The following is a 12773-nucleotide window of genomic DNA, read 5'->3' on the forward strand; positions in this document are numbered from 1 at the left end:
GCTGTGCATAATGAAAAGAATATGCTTACTTTCAGTTCATCTATATCATCTTTGTGATACATTGATGCACTGCTCAATATATCTTTTTCGAAAGTGCCTTGTGTTGTGTTACCAAAATATCCCATAAGAGAAGCTGCCTCCCTCCTAGATAACACAACAATTCCACTAAACTCAATCCGCTAATAACCTCCCGCTGGAATTATCGAACATTTGTACAGTGTGTTTTGCAGAATAAATTATATCAAAAATTGCTTGACAGAATAAAGCCAGGGGCCTGAGCCTTTCCTGGCATTTGCTATATTCTTCCTGTTGTCTACAAAATTGTCACGTTAGTGCAACCTAAAGAGAGATTTGCACGACCAAATGAACAATCAAGAATGACGGACCCGAGCTGTGCCATCACAAAAAACAGAGTTGGGAAATCTTTTACCCTGTCTTGAGAAGAACCTATGATCTCTTTACAACTGCGACCGCAAAGTGGGGGTGGTGCGTAAACTCAAACGAAACCCTCAGTTTCGGGTCGCTAGCACCGACGTGGTTGATGATGTTTAGGGCTATCCTATTGTGCTCGGCAACCTGTTCAATCTGGCGGAGCTCTGCAAGCTTTTCTGGTTCGCTCGCAAAACTACCTTTCAAGGAGGGGATGATCTTCTGGATTTCCTTGAAAAAGTTGTACTTCATTACGTCCTGTGAAAAATATTGCACGGTTAGGTTCAAATAAGCAGAGGAAAAGACTAGTGAAAGGGGGATTTCAAGGCTGAGTACTGACTGCCATGTGTGCCTGGGCGGCCGCTTCCTGAAAACTGTAGTAGGTAATGCACTCGGGGATTTGTGCTTTCTGGAGAAGATCGAAATGCTGCATGAATCTCTGCAAAGAGTGCTTCAAGATTCGTCAAAGTCATCTAAAGACATGTTAAGAAGGATCGGAATTCACAAACACTAAATCTGACCCACCTCTTGTTCAGTATTGAAGACACTTGGTAACTGGAATGACTTGCTTTCCTTTCTCAGGGCAGCCAGCAACTGCATTAGCAAACAGAAAAATGTTGTTTAGTTGCAACAGGGAACGGTGGTATATTATTATTATAATATACACTCTGTGACTGTTCTACGCTGCCGGGGAGGGAGGGGGCATTAGTGCCATATGTACCATTGAAAGTCCTTCTGATAATAGAACATAGCACTGAAGCAATAAACATGAAGGAGGAAATGGTGCGTCTCGTACAGAGTCCTTTGAGTGATCCTTCTTCTTTTTCCCTTTTCTTCGCGCTGAACCAATAACAATAAGGACCATTTAGAAACCCCAATCTACCAAGAGAATATTGATAAAGATGGCATGGTATTTTATAGAAACTGGTTAGGAAACAACATCGAATGAATTTTCTCCATAATGGTTGTTACCACTTACCAGTAACAACACATGAATATTATAACCAAATATACCCCCAAAACAGGAGGTTTTGATTTGATGTAATTACATATTTCATTCTGTCTAATCTCCTTTTCAACTTCAGGATGACAATGTGTGCTTATTTATTTATAAACTGCCTCCCGTTTGAATTCTGCAAATTATTTTCCTGTAGTCTTCTTGTTCTCTTAATTCTATTGTTTCCCAAATGGATTCTAAGAGGCAGATACATGAAGCAGTAAGATGCACAACATGCAACTCAAACCATCAAGGTGCTGACATATCTGATAGACATCCAGAATGCTACATGGTCATTTTTATAGTATACCCTGCTAGATTGGAAATCTACCAGCACATCATCTACCTGTAAGTCTAATGACAATAATCTAATGAAAAATTCTGAACAGGCATGATAACTTACAGTTTTCGTTGCTAGCAAGGATTCGTAACTGCATCTTCTCTATCAGCTTTATAAACACCACATGCATATACCAGTACACCATACAGTATTCACTCGGAGAATAGAGGTCAAGCTCAAACCCCAATATGAGAAACCGAGAAGCAATCCAGTATGTATGTTCTTGAGACCAAACAAGTAGTTGCTTTGATACTCTCATGCACATGTTCTGCACCACCAACAAAACAATGTCAAAATATATGACAACTGATTACTACAGCAAGCACTTGAAACCAGACATACCTCATCGGCCAAGACATTTCTAGTTTCACCAAACTCTCTTTTCAATGCAAGCTCCAACTGCAATATGTATAGGAACAAAACAATATATGTGTAAGATCTAGAGATGACCAATGGTAAACTGTCACAATCATAGAATGCTCAGTCTCAAACTAGAAGTGTAATCATCATAATCCCTTAACAGTTGGCTGAATAATAGTAGAAGTAAAACAGGGCACATTTGACACTACCAAAATTACTGCTTTCCCATTTGTGATTGATCCCTTTCTTTCACCTTGTCATAAAATGATAGTCCTAGTAGGGCATTTCCTCTATCATTACTCAAGAATCAATTTACCAATAGTGACAGAAACATGCAAGTGCTCAGTACCACGATGAAGTGAATACTCACTCAACCCAGTAGGGAAAGGTTAATTCAGAAATCCAGTTTTTTTTCTGTATGATTATGAAAGATATAATGGCATTCGTAGCTGACATAGCAATAGCCAATTTTAGAGACAGAACTGCAGCTTAGCATGAAACTGCATTCAGAATATCACTAGCTAAGTGTGCTTGATCAAAGGTAAGTTTCACTAGCTAAGCGTGTTTGATCCAGAGTCATGTTAGAAAACAAAGCAAGAAGACAGGTATTGATGATGTGTAACTTATGGGAAACGGCAAAAGGGAGCAAGCAGAAAATTGTATGTGTAACAAACCTGTATGGAAATGGTACTCCAATCCTGCAAGCTCTTCCCAAGCTTGCGCCGTTGCCATGCAGTGTTTGTACAGAGAATTTTGAGCAAGTTGATAACCAACTACAAGGTCATTAATGCACTTAATCAATGATATGCACGGAACTCCAGATATATATTTTTATGACTGCATGAGTAATATATATGACGTGAAGGTTGAAAAAGGAATAATCCTGGTGGCTGACCTGACCTAGCTGCACTACAAACTCATTAGACTGGAATTCCTTATCTCCTATAATATCCGGTAATGACAAAGCCCTTGAAATTACATCGCAAAACAAGTCTCGCCCATAAAGCTTGCCATCTTGAACCAATAAAGTCTGTTTCAATGGATTTTCACATCATTGTTAATGTAAGTGGGAAACAACAAACTATAACATAAGTAACTCACTGAATACATATTTGCCAGGATGAGACTTAGGATTGGGAAACAAATCATATTTCTACAAGAGAGGGCCTAATGGAACAGAAAATGAGCCGGCTAACAGCAATTCAGTGTTACAACATAAATGAATCCTTTACTGGACTAAGAAAACCTCAAAGCTATTTATATACCACCGAGGGATCAATTTATAAAGAAAAATAGTAATGAAACAGCAGTCTCCTAAAAATCAGTTATGGGTATAGGAACGAAACAAAGAAGGACACTCATAAAGTTGAAGTTCCCAAATCATACCAAATGAGAAAAAAAATCGAAGAGTAGCACTTACTGCATAACTACAACGTATGACATACTCCACAACCACAGAAAGCAATGGTTCATAACCAAATTTGTACAACAATCAGTTAAAGAACAGTTCATACACATATACAAATACAATTGAAAAACAGATGTTAAATGATAGAATCTACAAAACCTTTTCTATATCTAACATAGCAGACAGATATTAGTCATTTTTTGCAATCCGGGGGAAATAAAACACTAGTGTCAGATCAGTCAAAACATCTACAGCATAGCAGTGATAAAGATGGCCCTTGAAGCATGTCAGTGTGACCCACCTGAAGAAATGCTCTAGGAACCAAATCAGGTACAGATTTTTGGAACTGCGCAATGAAGTGAAGAACATTCTCAAGCACGGGATCAAGAGACAGAGCACAAATGATATCTAGATCATGCAGAAGCTTCTCAAAGTACCTAATTGCCTGTAACAATGAAGTTGACGCAATGCTTATGAAGTTGAAAAGGAGTATACAGAAGCTATTCAGTAGTATGGAAGTTTAAGCATCATTTATGGCACCGATGTGAACTTACATCACTCCAGGCAAGTATTTGAACAGCACGCGGTGGTGCTGGACTCAGAAGTCTGCTATTCAGACTGACATCAAAGCCAATAGGGCAGCAACCTGATGCAGTGGTGCAGCTTTCATCACCTTTTTGCGATGCAATGTCAGACCGAGACTTAAGGAACTCTTGGGACTTCAGCATTAAACTAAGCTCAGCCAAGCATGATGTAACATGCTTGCGAGCCAAATCCAATCCTCTTCCTTGAGGTTTCCTCATGCACGTAACCGCATGGTGAAAATGCTACATAACAACAAAAATGTGAAGACAGTCAGAAATCAATTAAAAACCTCTTACGTATCATCTTGCATGAGGTTTGCTCATGCACATGATGACATGGTAAAGTGCTACACGGCCATACAGACGTGTGATGACATTTAGAAATTGATGAAAACCCCTCTTAAGCATCATTCAGATGATCACCCAGAACTAAACTTGGCAATCATTTACGCAATCAGCTATGGTGGTCCTTATTTTCACATTCCCATATACTGAAAAATCAGGCGCTCCTAGGCGCGTGCTTAAGAGCGCCTAGGCGCTGGGCTGGAGGCGAAACGCCTAGCGCCTAATTGTGCTTAAGCATGCGTTTTGGTCAGAAACGGTCAAGACGGAGGCAAAACGCTCGCTCAGCGCGCAGCGCTTAAAAAACACTTGTTTCCCTATGATATATAAACATAACATTTAGTTTTAGCAACAATATCATAATTGCAATCAAAAAAGGCTTAGTTGTTGTTGTTGATCATAATCGCAATCAATGCATATAGTGGGTAAAGTGCTGTAATGCCGAAACAAACTCTATGTCCCTCCCCTCTCACTGACAAATTAAAGAGAGAAGTGAGAATTGCCACTCAATTCAATGACATTTCAGTCTCACTCAATTGTCTCAATGACAGTTGGTCAGAACCATCGAGTGGTAAATCGAGGTGCCAATGAATGCAGTGGCAAATTCTTAAAAACTTCCCAATTTAGATAGCACCAGTTTATAGCTTGACTTCCCATTGCTTAATTTGAAACCACCACGTTATCACAATAACAGAGCATAAGCTTAGATAATCAACATGATACACACATCAAGTATCAGCATTGACGAAATTAGACTGAACAACTGAAGTGAAGAATTGGAAAGGAAACATGGGTTAAGACCTTACGAAAACGTAATCTGCACAACAAGGCTCTGCAGTAACCCTCTTCCAGCTCAGGATTATCCTGCAGTGATTCAAACTCTGCAGTAATAAACTTTTTAGTTAATAACACAAAGCCTACAGCATATGTTCAAATCAAATAAGCAATTCAATAACTTCGCTTTTATTTCAAATGCCCAGCGTCCAAATTCTTTTATAATTTGGTGTCGCAATCTAAAGACTAAGTGGTATACATTTTAAGATGATGCACCAACTTACTTAGAAACTTCATATACAAAACAACTTGATGCAAACTAAGCAGCAGTCCGCAAATTTCCAAGCTGAAGGAATGTTAGTTGTAATTTTTTTTAAAAGCAGGAATATATGTTTAGTTGTATGTTTTGTAAAAGGCTGCAATTTCTCTTGGTATCGGCAAACTTATGTAACAGCTCAACATTACTACTGAAGCTAGGACTGAGGACCGTGACATACAAATTGATAAAACAAGGAACAAGGTTTTACACAATGTAAAATAATAAACATTTAATTGAATCAAAGGATATCTGCAATGGCAATACAAGTACCTTCTAGTGTTTTTTTCTTGGATAATGCTTGGGATTTACATGCACGCAATTGACGAGATATTGTTTCTTCGACCGAGTTCAGAACTGACAAGCACTTATCATCTCCTTCACCATTCAAAGGCAGTCCAAAAGACATCGTAAAGAGGTCTTCTTCCTACAAAAGCATACGATGAAGATCATATCTTATGTAATAAGTGGAAGTATGGGACTTAGATTAAAAACTAGATAAAAATGACTCATATTAACAAGACCAACCTGTATTCAAATTCGATTTTCATGCCATCCTCTAAGTTATGTGAACAGAACTCAACCGACAAAAAACCCTAGGTTGGACAGGAAAGCCAAAATCGGAACAGGACATCAAACCAAACAAGCCAAATTTCCAGTTAATTCAAGGTATGTTTTTCATTTCTTTTGGCAGTTAATGAAAAACAAATTCAGGTTTGCCGAATTTTGTTGTTTGGGCTGTGAGAAACCAAATTCACTGAAACAACCGAACTACCAGATTTACATCTTAATGAAGGTGCCTGTATTCAGTCCTAATGAAGTTCACCAAGATGATAAATATTTTTGAATCACCTTTTTAGGTATAGTAGATGAAAGAGCAGAGCACATACGCATTTCACTGGAAACATTGATCATACAGACAAAAAGATGAAAAGTGACGCATTACATATTCCGCTCATGAAGAGGTAGTCTGACATGGGGGGCGATGTTTTTGTTGCACAGGAATCTCCGCATTTCAACAATAACAATATGCGCCTACTCTTCGTATATAAAATTAATTACGAGCATAAACCAACATGCGCGGCTTCCTTATGTCAAGACTCAGTACACATAAATGAAATCAGGAGGAATGGCGATAGAAAAATTCCAAAAAGTACCTCATGAGTTCGGGCGGTCGAAACGACAGAAATGACAGAATTACAAGTAGCACGCAAAATCCTGCAGAAGCTATTTAGGACAGCATGCGATGAAATTCTCTCCATTTTCATAAGGTAGATACATGTGAAGACGGTTTGTGCTAGAGTGTGACCCTTGTGCCAGGTTGCCTGAAAAATAAAGCAGTCCCATAAAGTAGTTTAGCATAATTGAAACACCTGCTTATTAGACATGGTTGCACTGAAGTACCTCACATGAGAAAAGATGGTCGATGACATCAAGAGTTAGTTGAATGTCATGTGTTCTGTCCAAACTAAGTGGAACTGGGGCAATGCCATCTTCTATGGCTTCATCGATGGAATAATATCCACTTCTCTCGATTCCGGAATCCATTTTAGGGTCCATTATCTGTATCAAGACGAAATAGACGCAGAGAACCCAATTAAGCAATGGATCTAAATAATTAAATTGACATCCCACAAATTAAATGGTAAATGAGCCACTCGACAGGCCTATAATACCAAAGTATCCTGAAATAATATAATCAAAATTCTTTTATTTGCCTTTGTCACTATGAACTTGAAAGTTTGTACAGAGTCGTGATCAGTTGTAGTGAGGCTCAGCACTCAAGAGTAATTCCAAGCCTAAGGTGTACATCCAGAATTCAGATCAAAGCAACTCAAGTGCAAGTTTCATGCAACAAACTTGCATATCCAGAACTCATTATCAAAGCAACTCCAGTTCAAGCTTAATAGGGAAAAGTTTAAAAGCATCTACCGGTGACTTAAAAAATACCATGTCTACTCCCTCCATAAAGAAATATAAGAGCGTATAGATCACTACTCTAGTGATCTAACGCTCTTATATTTCTTTACAGAGGGAGTACATGTCAACTAATTAGAACCACTGGTTGCGTAAAATAATTTAGTAAACACAAAAACATCATTTGACACTCTGAAGTTTGCAACAGAAAAAATGAGAGTTGAAACACAGCAAAAGAGTAGGGGAGATAATGAGGTCCTTACTTCCAATGCAGACATTGCGGCAAACAAACTGAAGTTCTCCCCATGAACAAGTTCCCCATCTTGGAGATCTACAAGAATGAAGAAATTAGAAGGAGAACAGTTGATAAATATAAATTAACTAGCAGATATCAGCATCGACTCGATTTTCAGGTATCTGCTCAAATATGACAGTCCTAGATAGATTCACATCAAAAATTGTTTTGGAGTTATTTTGGGGAGACACATACCAATGACGGTGTCGTCACGCACAGGGCTAATCGAACCCAAGAGTCCACAAATCCACAACACTAGCCATAATAAGTTATATTTGGTTTCTAGTTTCTATAATCCAGTTGGGAAGCTATACATTATATCTTAATCAATCTTTTAGGTCCATATTATTGGAATTCTCTCTTATCAGGTGTTCAAGACACTGGTCTATAAAGAGAGACACCATTCATTACGAGCTCAAGCAAAAAATTAACAGATAACTGCCCCCACATTGGCACACTATGCGCAATTCAACTCAAAATAGGCACATAACACAGATCTAAGATAGATGCAAGCAAATAACGCGACTCCTAAGCCCTAAACTTAAGCTCAAGCCTATAATCCTAAATCCTAACATGAGTGAAGTTCTCTATTCTCAATGAGGTTACTCACTTCCTGTCTGTCCAGAATAAATGTTCTCTCAAAAATGACTAATGTCCTGTCTATTCTCAATAAGGATTGCATCAACAGAGTAAATTTTCAGTTTGTCCAGTCAGCACTAGTAATATAATATTATCCTGACCAACAATTCATATCATGTTGTTGAGAACAGACTTTGAACTCCTTCCCACCAACATAAATAAAAGGAGCGATCAATAGGTACGATTCACAAAAGTATTCATGTGTATCCTTCTAGGTAATCGTGGCTTGTGGACGATAGCTCCCTCCACCCCTCTAGCTCAACCCCAGGTAAGCCAAACCAGGGGCAGATCCAAGGGGGTAGATGAAAGCTCAGACACCACAAGCTTTGCCCCTTTCCAAATTCAGTGCATCCCTCACTGCACTGAGCTACAGTTGACTTCCACAATGGGGCACCAAAGAATAAGAACTAGTATGAATAGGCAACCAGCAAGGTTTTTTATTCTAAAAATCCCCATTACCATGCACAAGGCAATCTTGTGAAACCACTAAATGATAACATGAGTAATGGTATTTATCTGTTTTCAGCATTTAACAAGAGGAAGACGTGAAAATGTGATGTCATTATGTCCCATTCTGCTTGCATACCAAAGCAGAAGTCAAAATTTCAAAATATTAGGATCACGATCAGGTGACGTCACATAGTAGACACCCCAAACATGTTATCCATATGGCCATACCTCTCAAGTAGGGCAACAATTTGGTCACACATTAAAATTCTCAAGGCACTGCATGCAGCAACCTGAGGGCTAGTTGGGATAGGCATGGTTTACACTCAATCGCTTCAGATGAACAGGGATTTCGATTCAATTTTCCAGCCCATCCAAAGGTTGAACCGACTCCATCCAAACAAGCACCAAATTGGTTTGAAGAACCAAATAGATGCATACTTGGCGCAAACCACAATTTACACATCACCTAGGAATTACTCCCTCCGTCCGGAATTACTTGTCGTGGGAGTGGATGTATCTAGACGTATTTTAGTTCTAGTTACATCCATTTCTATCTATTTTTGCGACAAGTAATTCCGGACCGAGGGAGTACAAGAAAGCAACCCAGTGTCGGCATGTCTCTCATCTTCCGACCACTGGCCGATGCAAACCTGCTCCAATACATGAAACTGCATGCTCGCGGCAATGCATCCATGATACATGATACCGCATAAACTCACGCACACAGGACCGACTCCTAGGGACCTTGGTAATCGATTCTGTCAGGACGAGATCGATCGAGCCACTGTCCGTAGACCTGCTAACGCTCCCCGCTCTTCAAAATAGCTTGGTAGTAGTAGCTTTCAACGTCTCAGCAAATACGGCGGGGAGGCGGGTTACGGCGGTGGCTTACCAGCGCAGGCGGCGGCGATGAGCGGCGAGACGTCGGCCCAGACGGCCTGGTCGCCGGAGGGGGGTATGGAGGGCGGCGGCCCTGGCGCGGGGCCCGCGGGCGAGGAAGAGCTCGCCTCCATCGGATCTGGCCGGATGCGACTCGACTGCCCACGGCAACAATGGAGGTGAGCACAGCGGAGCGAAACCCGACGGCGGCCCGGGGAGAGCTAGGGCTTCCCTTACCAGCAGAAGATGGAGGGATCTTCGCTCCGCCTCGGCCCAGGCCAGCCGAGGGCTGAGGAGGGCGCCGGCGACGAGGGGCGATTCCTCCGCTCTCTCGCGCGGTCGAGGTGGAGGTGGAGGTGGAGGCGCCGCCGCGCCTGGGTGGGGGTGGGGGTGGGAGGGGGGGCTTGTGGAGGCGGCTTTGGCGGCGCGGGGCGGAGGGGTTTCGGCGGCGAGGCTTTTGCGTGCCGTGGAATCTGTGGGCGCACTCTCCCACCCAGTGAATCTCCTTCCACCTTTTTGATGATGAGTACGCACTGTTTCTTTTTTCCAATTCCACAGAGAATTTTATTTACTCTGCAGTGTATTTGATGCGCTTAGATTTATTTATTCACTCATACAAATATTGAAGTACTCCCACCGTTTCATAATGTAAGGCATGATAATAGAGCCGATAAAAAACTAGAAACCCTATACCTATTAGGCCTCGTTTGGATTCAAGGGACCCGGGGGATCCTCGCTATTTCCCGGGGTCGAAGAGCCACGGGCCGGGTTGGCCCAGGAAGATCCACTACGTCATTTGGACTGCATCGTTCTCGGTGTAACCCTGCCTGACCCACGTCCTTTCCACGGGAAGGAAAACCACGACCCCAGAGCTAGGGGAGGAAACCCACGGCTCGAGCGAGACGAGCGAATGACTGCGTCGTCGACCAAGATCCAGCGTCCCCGACCTCCGAGTTCCCCCGTCGGCGACAGAAGTGACGCCCCCGACCCCCTCCCTCTAGTGCTGAGGATCCAAGCTCCGCCCCTCCAGCAATGGCGACGGACCGCGGGCGTAACTGTTTCCGCTTCCCCTGATCTCCCCTCCGCCTCCAAGCTCTGATCTCCTCCTCCTCCGACGACGACGACGGTTTCATGAACGTATTCATCTCATCTGATGAAGGGTTAGCCCCACTCCCCCCCTCCCAAATACATTTTTCTTCAGTCTATGCCTTCACCTTCCCTGATCTTGAACCACCAATTCCATAGGACCTTGTATTTTTCTTGTGTAGCTGCTCTGCACTTGTGATACGTCTCCAACGTATCTACTTTTCCAAACACTTTTACCCTTATTTTGGACTCTAACTTGCATGATTTGAATAAAACTAACCCGGACTGACGATGTTTTCAGCAAACTGTCATGATGTTGTTTTATGTGTAGAAAACAAAAGTTCTCGGAATGACCTGAAAAATCCATGGAGGCAAGTTTTGGAAATATAAAAGATATTGGCGAAAGAATCAAGACCAGGGGCCCACACCCTGTCCACGAGGATGGGGGCGCACCCCCCCGGGCGCGCCCCCCTGTCTCGTGGGACCCCTGAGGCTCCACCGACCTCAACTCCAATTCCATATATTCCGTTTCGCGGAGAAAAAAACAGTGAGAAAGTTTTATCGCGTTTTACGATACGGATCCGCCACCAAGCCCTAATCTCTCTCGGGAGGGCTGGTCTGGAGTCCGTTCGGGGCTCCAGAAAGGGGGGATTCGTCGCCGTCGTCATCATCAACCATCCTCCATCACCAATTTCATGAATATATGTGTGTTCTTGGTCTTATCTTGCAGGTCTATAGTCACCTATCATGTGTTATGATCCGACACCCCCGAAATGACAATAATCAGGATACTTCTCGGTGATGACCGTAGTTTGAGGAGTTCATGTATTCACTATATGTTAATGCTTTGGTCTGGTTCTCTATTAAAAGGAGGCCTTAATATCCCTTAGTTTTTGCTAGGACCCCGCTGCCACGGGAGGGTAGGACAAAAGATGTCATGCAAGTTCTTTTCCATAAGCACGTATGACTATATTCGGAATACATGCCTACATTACATTGATGAATTGGAGCTAGTTCTATGTCACCCTATTTTATAGCTATTACATGAGGAATCGCATTCGACATAATTATCCATCACTGATCCAATGCCTACGAGCTTTTCACATATTGTGCTTCGCTTATTTATTTTTCCGTTGCTACTGTTACAATTACTACAAAACTATTATTTTTACTTTTGCCATTTTTACCTTTATTATCATACTACTTTGCTACTAATTACTTTGCTGCAGATACTAAGTTATCCAGGTGTGGTTGAATTGACAACTCAATTGTTAATACTCAATAATATTCTTTGGCTCCCCTTGTATCGAATCAATAAATTTGGGTTGAATACTTTACCCTCAAAAGTTGTTGCGACCCCCTACACTTATGGGTTATCAAGACTAATTTCTAGCGCCGTTACCGGGGAGCATAGCTCTATTCTTTGAGTCACTTGGGATTTATATCTGTTGATCACTATGAGAAACTTGAAAGATGAAAGAACCAAGATTTTGCCCTCAACTACGAGGGAGGTAAGGAACTGCCATCTAGCTCTGCACTAGATTCTTCTTATGTTATTAGTAAGCTTGCGACACCTAAACCTGCTACTGCTATGAATTCTGATATGTCGCATGTTATTGATGATGCCACTTCTGCTATACATAATACTTACGATGAAACTACTTCTGTGTGTGATACCACTTTGCCATTAGGTGAATTTCTTGATGAACAACTTGCTAGGGTTAGAGAGAATGAAATTATTGAAGATGCTATTATTGATGATAGTGATGATGAAAGTTCTCCCCCTGATTATGAATTACCTGTTGTTCCTGAGGGTTATGTTATGGAAGAGGAAGCTGCTAGAGCTATTTTTGCTTGTAAAGATAGATATGATCTTTAAAAAATAATGGAAGCAACAGTCTCTTAATGCTAGAATGAAACCTGACCCTGTTTTTGCTACTTCACCTATCTGTGTTAC

The 12773-nt window shown here is 41.5% G+C and overlaps 1 protein-coding gene across 2 annotated transcripts; it reads right to left on the reverse strand.

Moving 5' to 3' along the window:
- Nucleotides 1-166: 166 nt before the first annotated feature.
- On the reverse strand, nt 167-10212 carry LOC123139282 (N-alpha-acetyltransferase 35, NatC auxiliary subunit). 2 transcript variants are annotated; one of them, XM_044559080.1, is made up of 17 exons: nt 9968-10212; nt 9744-9888; nt 7731-7798; nt 6955-7113; nt 6708-6875; nt 5824-5977; nt 5262-5341; nt 4089-4361; nt 3836-3979; nt 3022-3156; nt 2801-2899; nt 2109-2165; nt 1830-2034; nt 1151-1269; nt 955-1023; nt 770-868; nt 167-687 (listed from the first exon to the last, which is right to left on the reverse strand). In XM_044559080.1, the coding sequence occupies exons 2-17, from the start codon at nt 9862-9864 to the stop codon at nt 448-450; spliced, it is 2190 nt and encodes a 729-aa protein (XP_044415015.1). In that variant the 5' UTR covers nt 9865-9888; nt 9968-10212; the 3' UTR covers nt 167-447. The 2 variants fall into 2 exon arrangements, with proteins under 2 accessions (XP_044415015.1, XP_044415016.1); XM_044559081.1 differs by lacking the exon at nt 9968-10212 and having other exon boundaries at nt 6960-7113; nt 9744-9884.
- Between the last annotated feature and the right edge of the window lie 2561 nt (nt 10213-12773).

Source organism: Triticum aestivum, chromosome 6B (assembly GCF_018294505.1).
Source record: "Triticum aestivum cultivar Chinese Spring chromosome 6B, IWGSC CS RefSeq v2.1, whole genome shotgun sequence".
Classification (NCBI taxonomy): Eukaryota; Viridiplantae; Streptophyta; class Magnoliopsida; order Poales; family Poaceae; genus Triticum; species Triticum aestivum.

Excerpts from the sequence above, each read along its gene's own strand:
- LOC123139282 (XM_044559080.1), bottom strand. The coding sequence starts at position 9,864 with ATGGAGGCGAGCTCTTCCTCGCCCGCGGGCCCCGCGCCAGGGCCGCCG. Across the intron at positions 5,342-5,823 it reads CAAGAAAAAAACACTAGAAG|AGTTTGAATCACTGCAGGAT; the intron begins GTACTTGTATTG and ends TTATTACTGCAG. Across the intron at positions 869-954 it reads TCTTCAATACTGAACAAGAG|AGATTCATGCAGCATTTCGA; the intron begins GTGGGTCAGATT and ends CACTCTTTGCAG.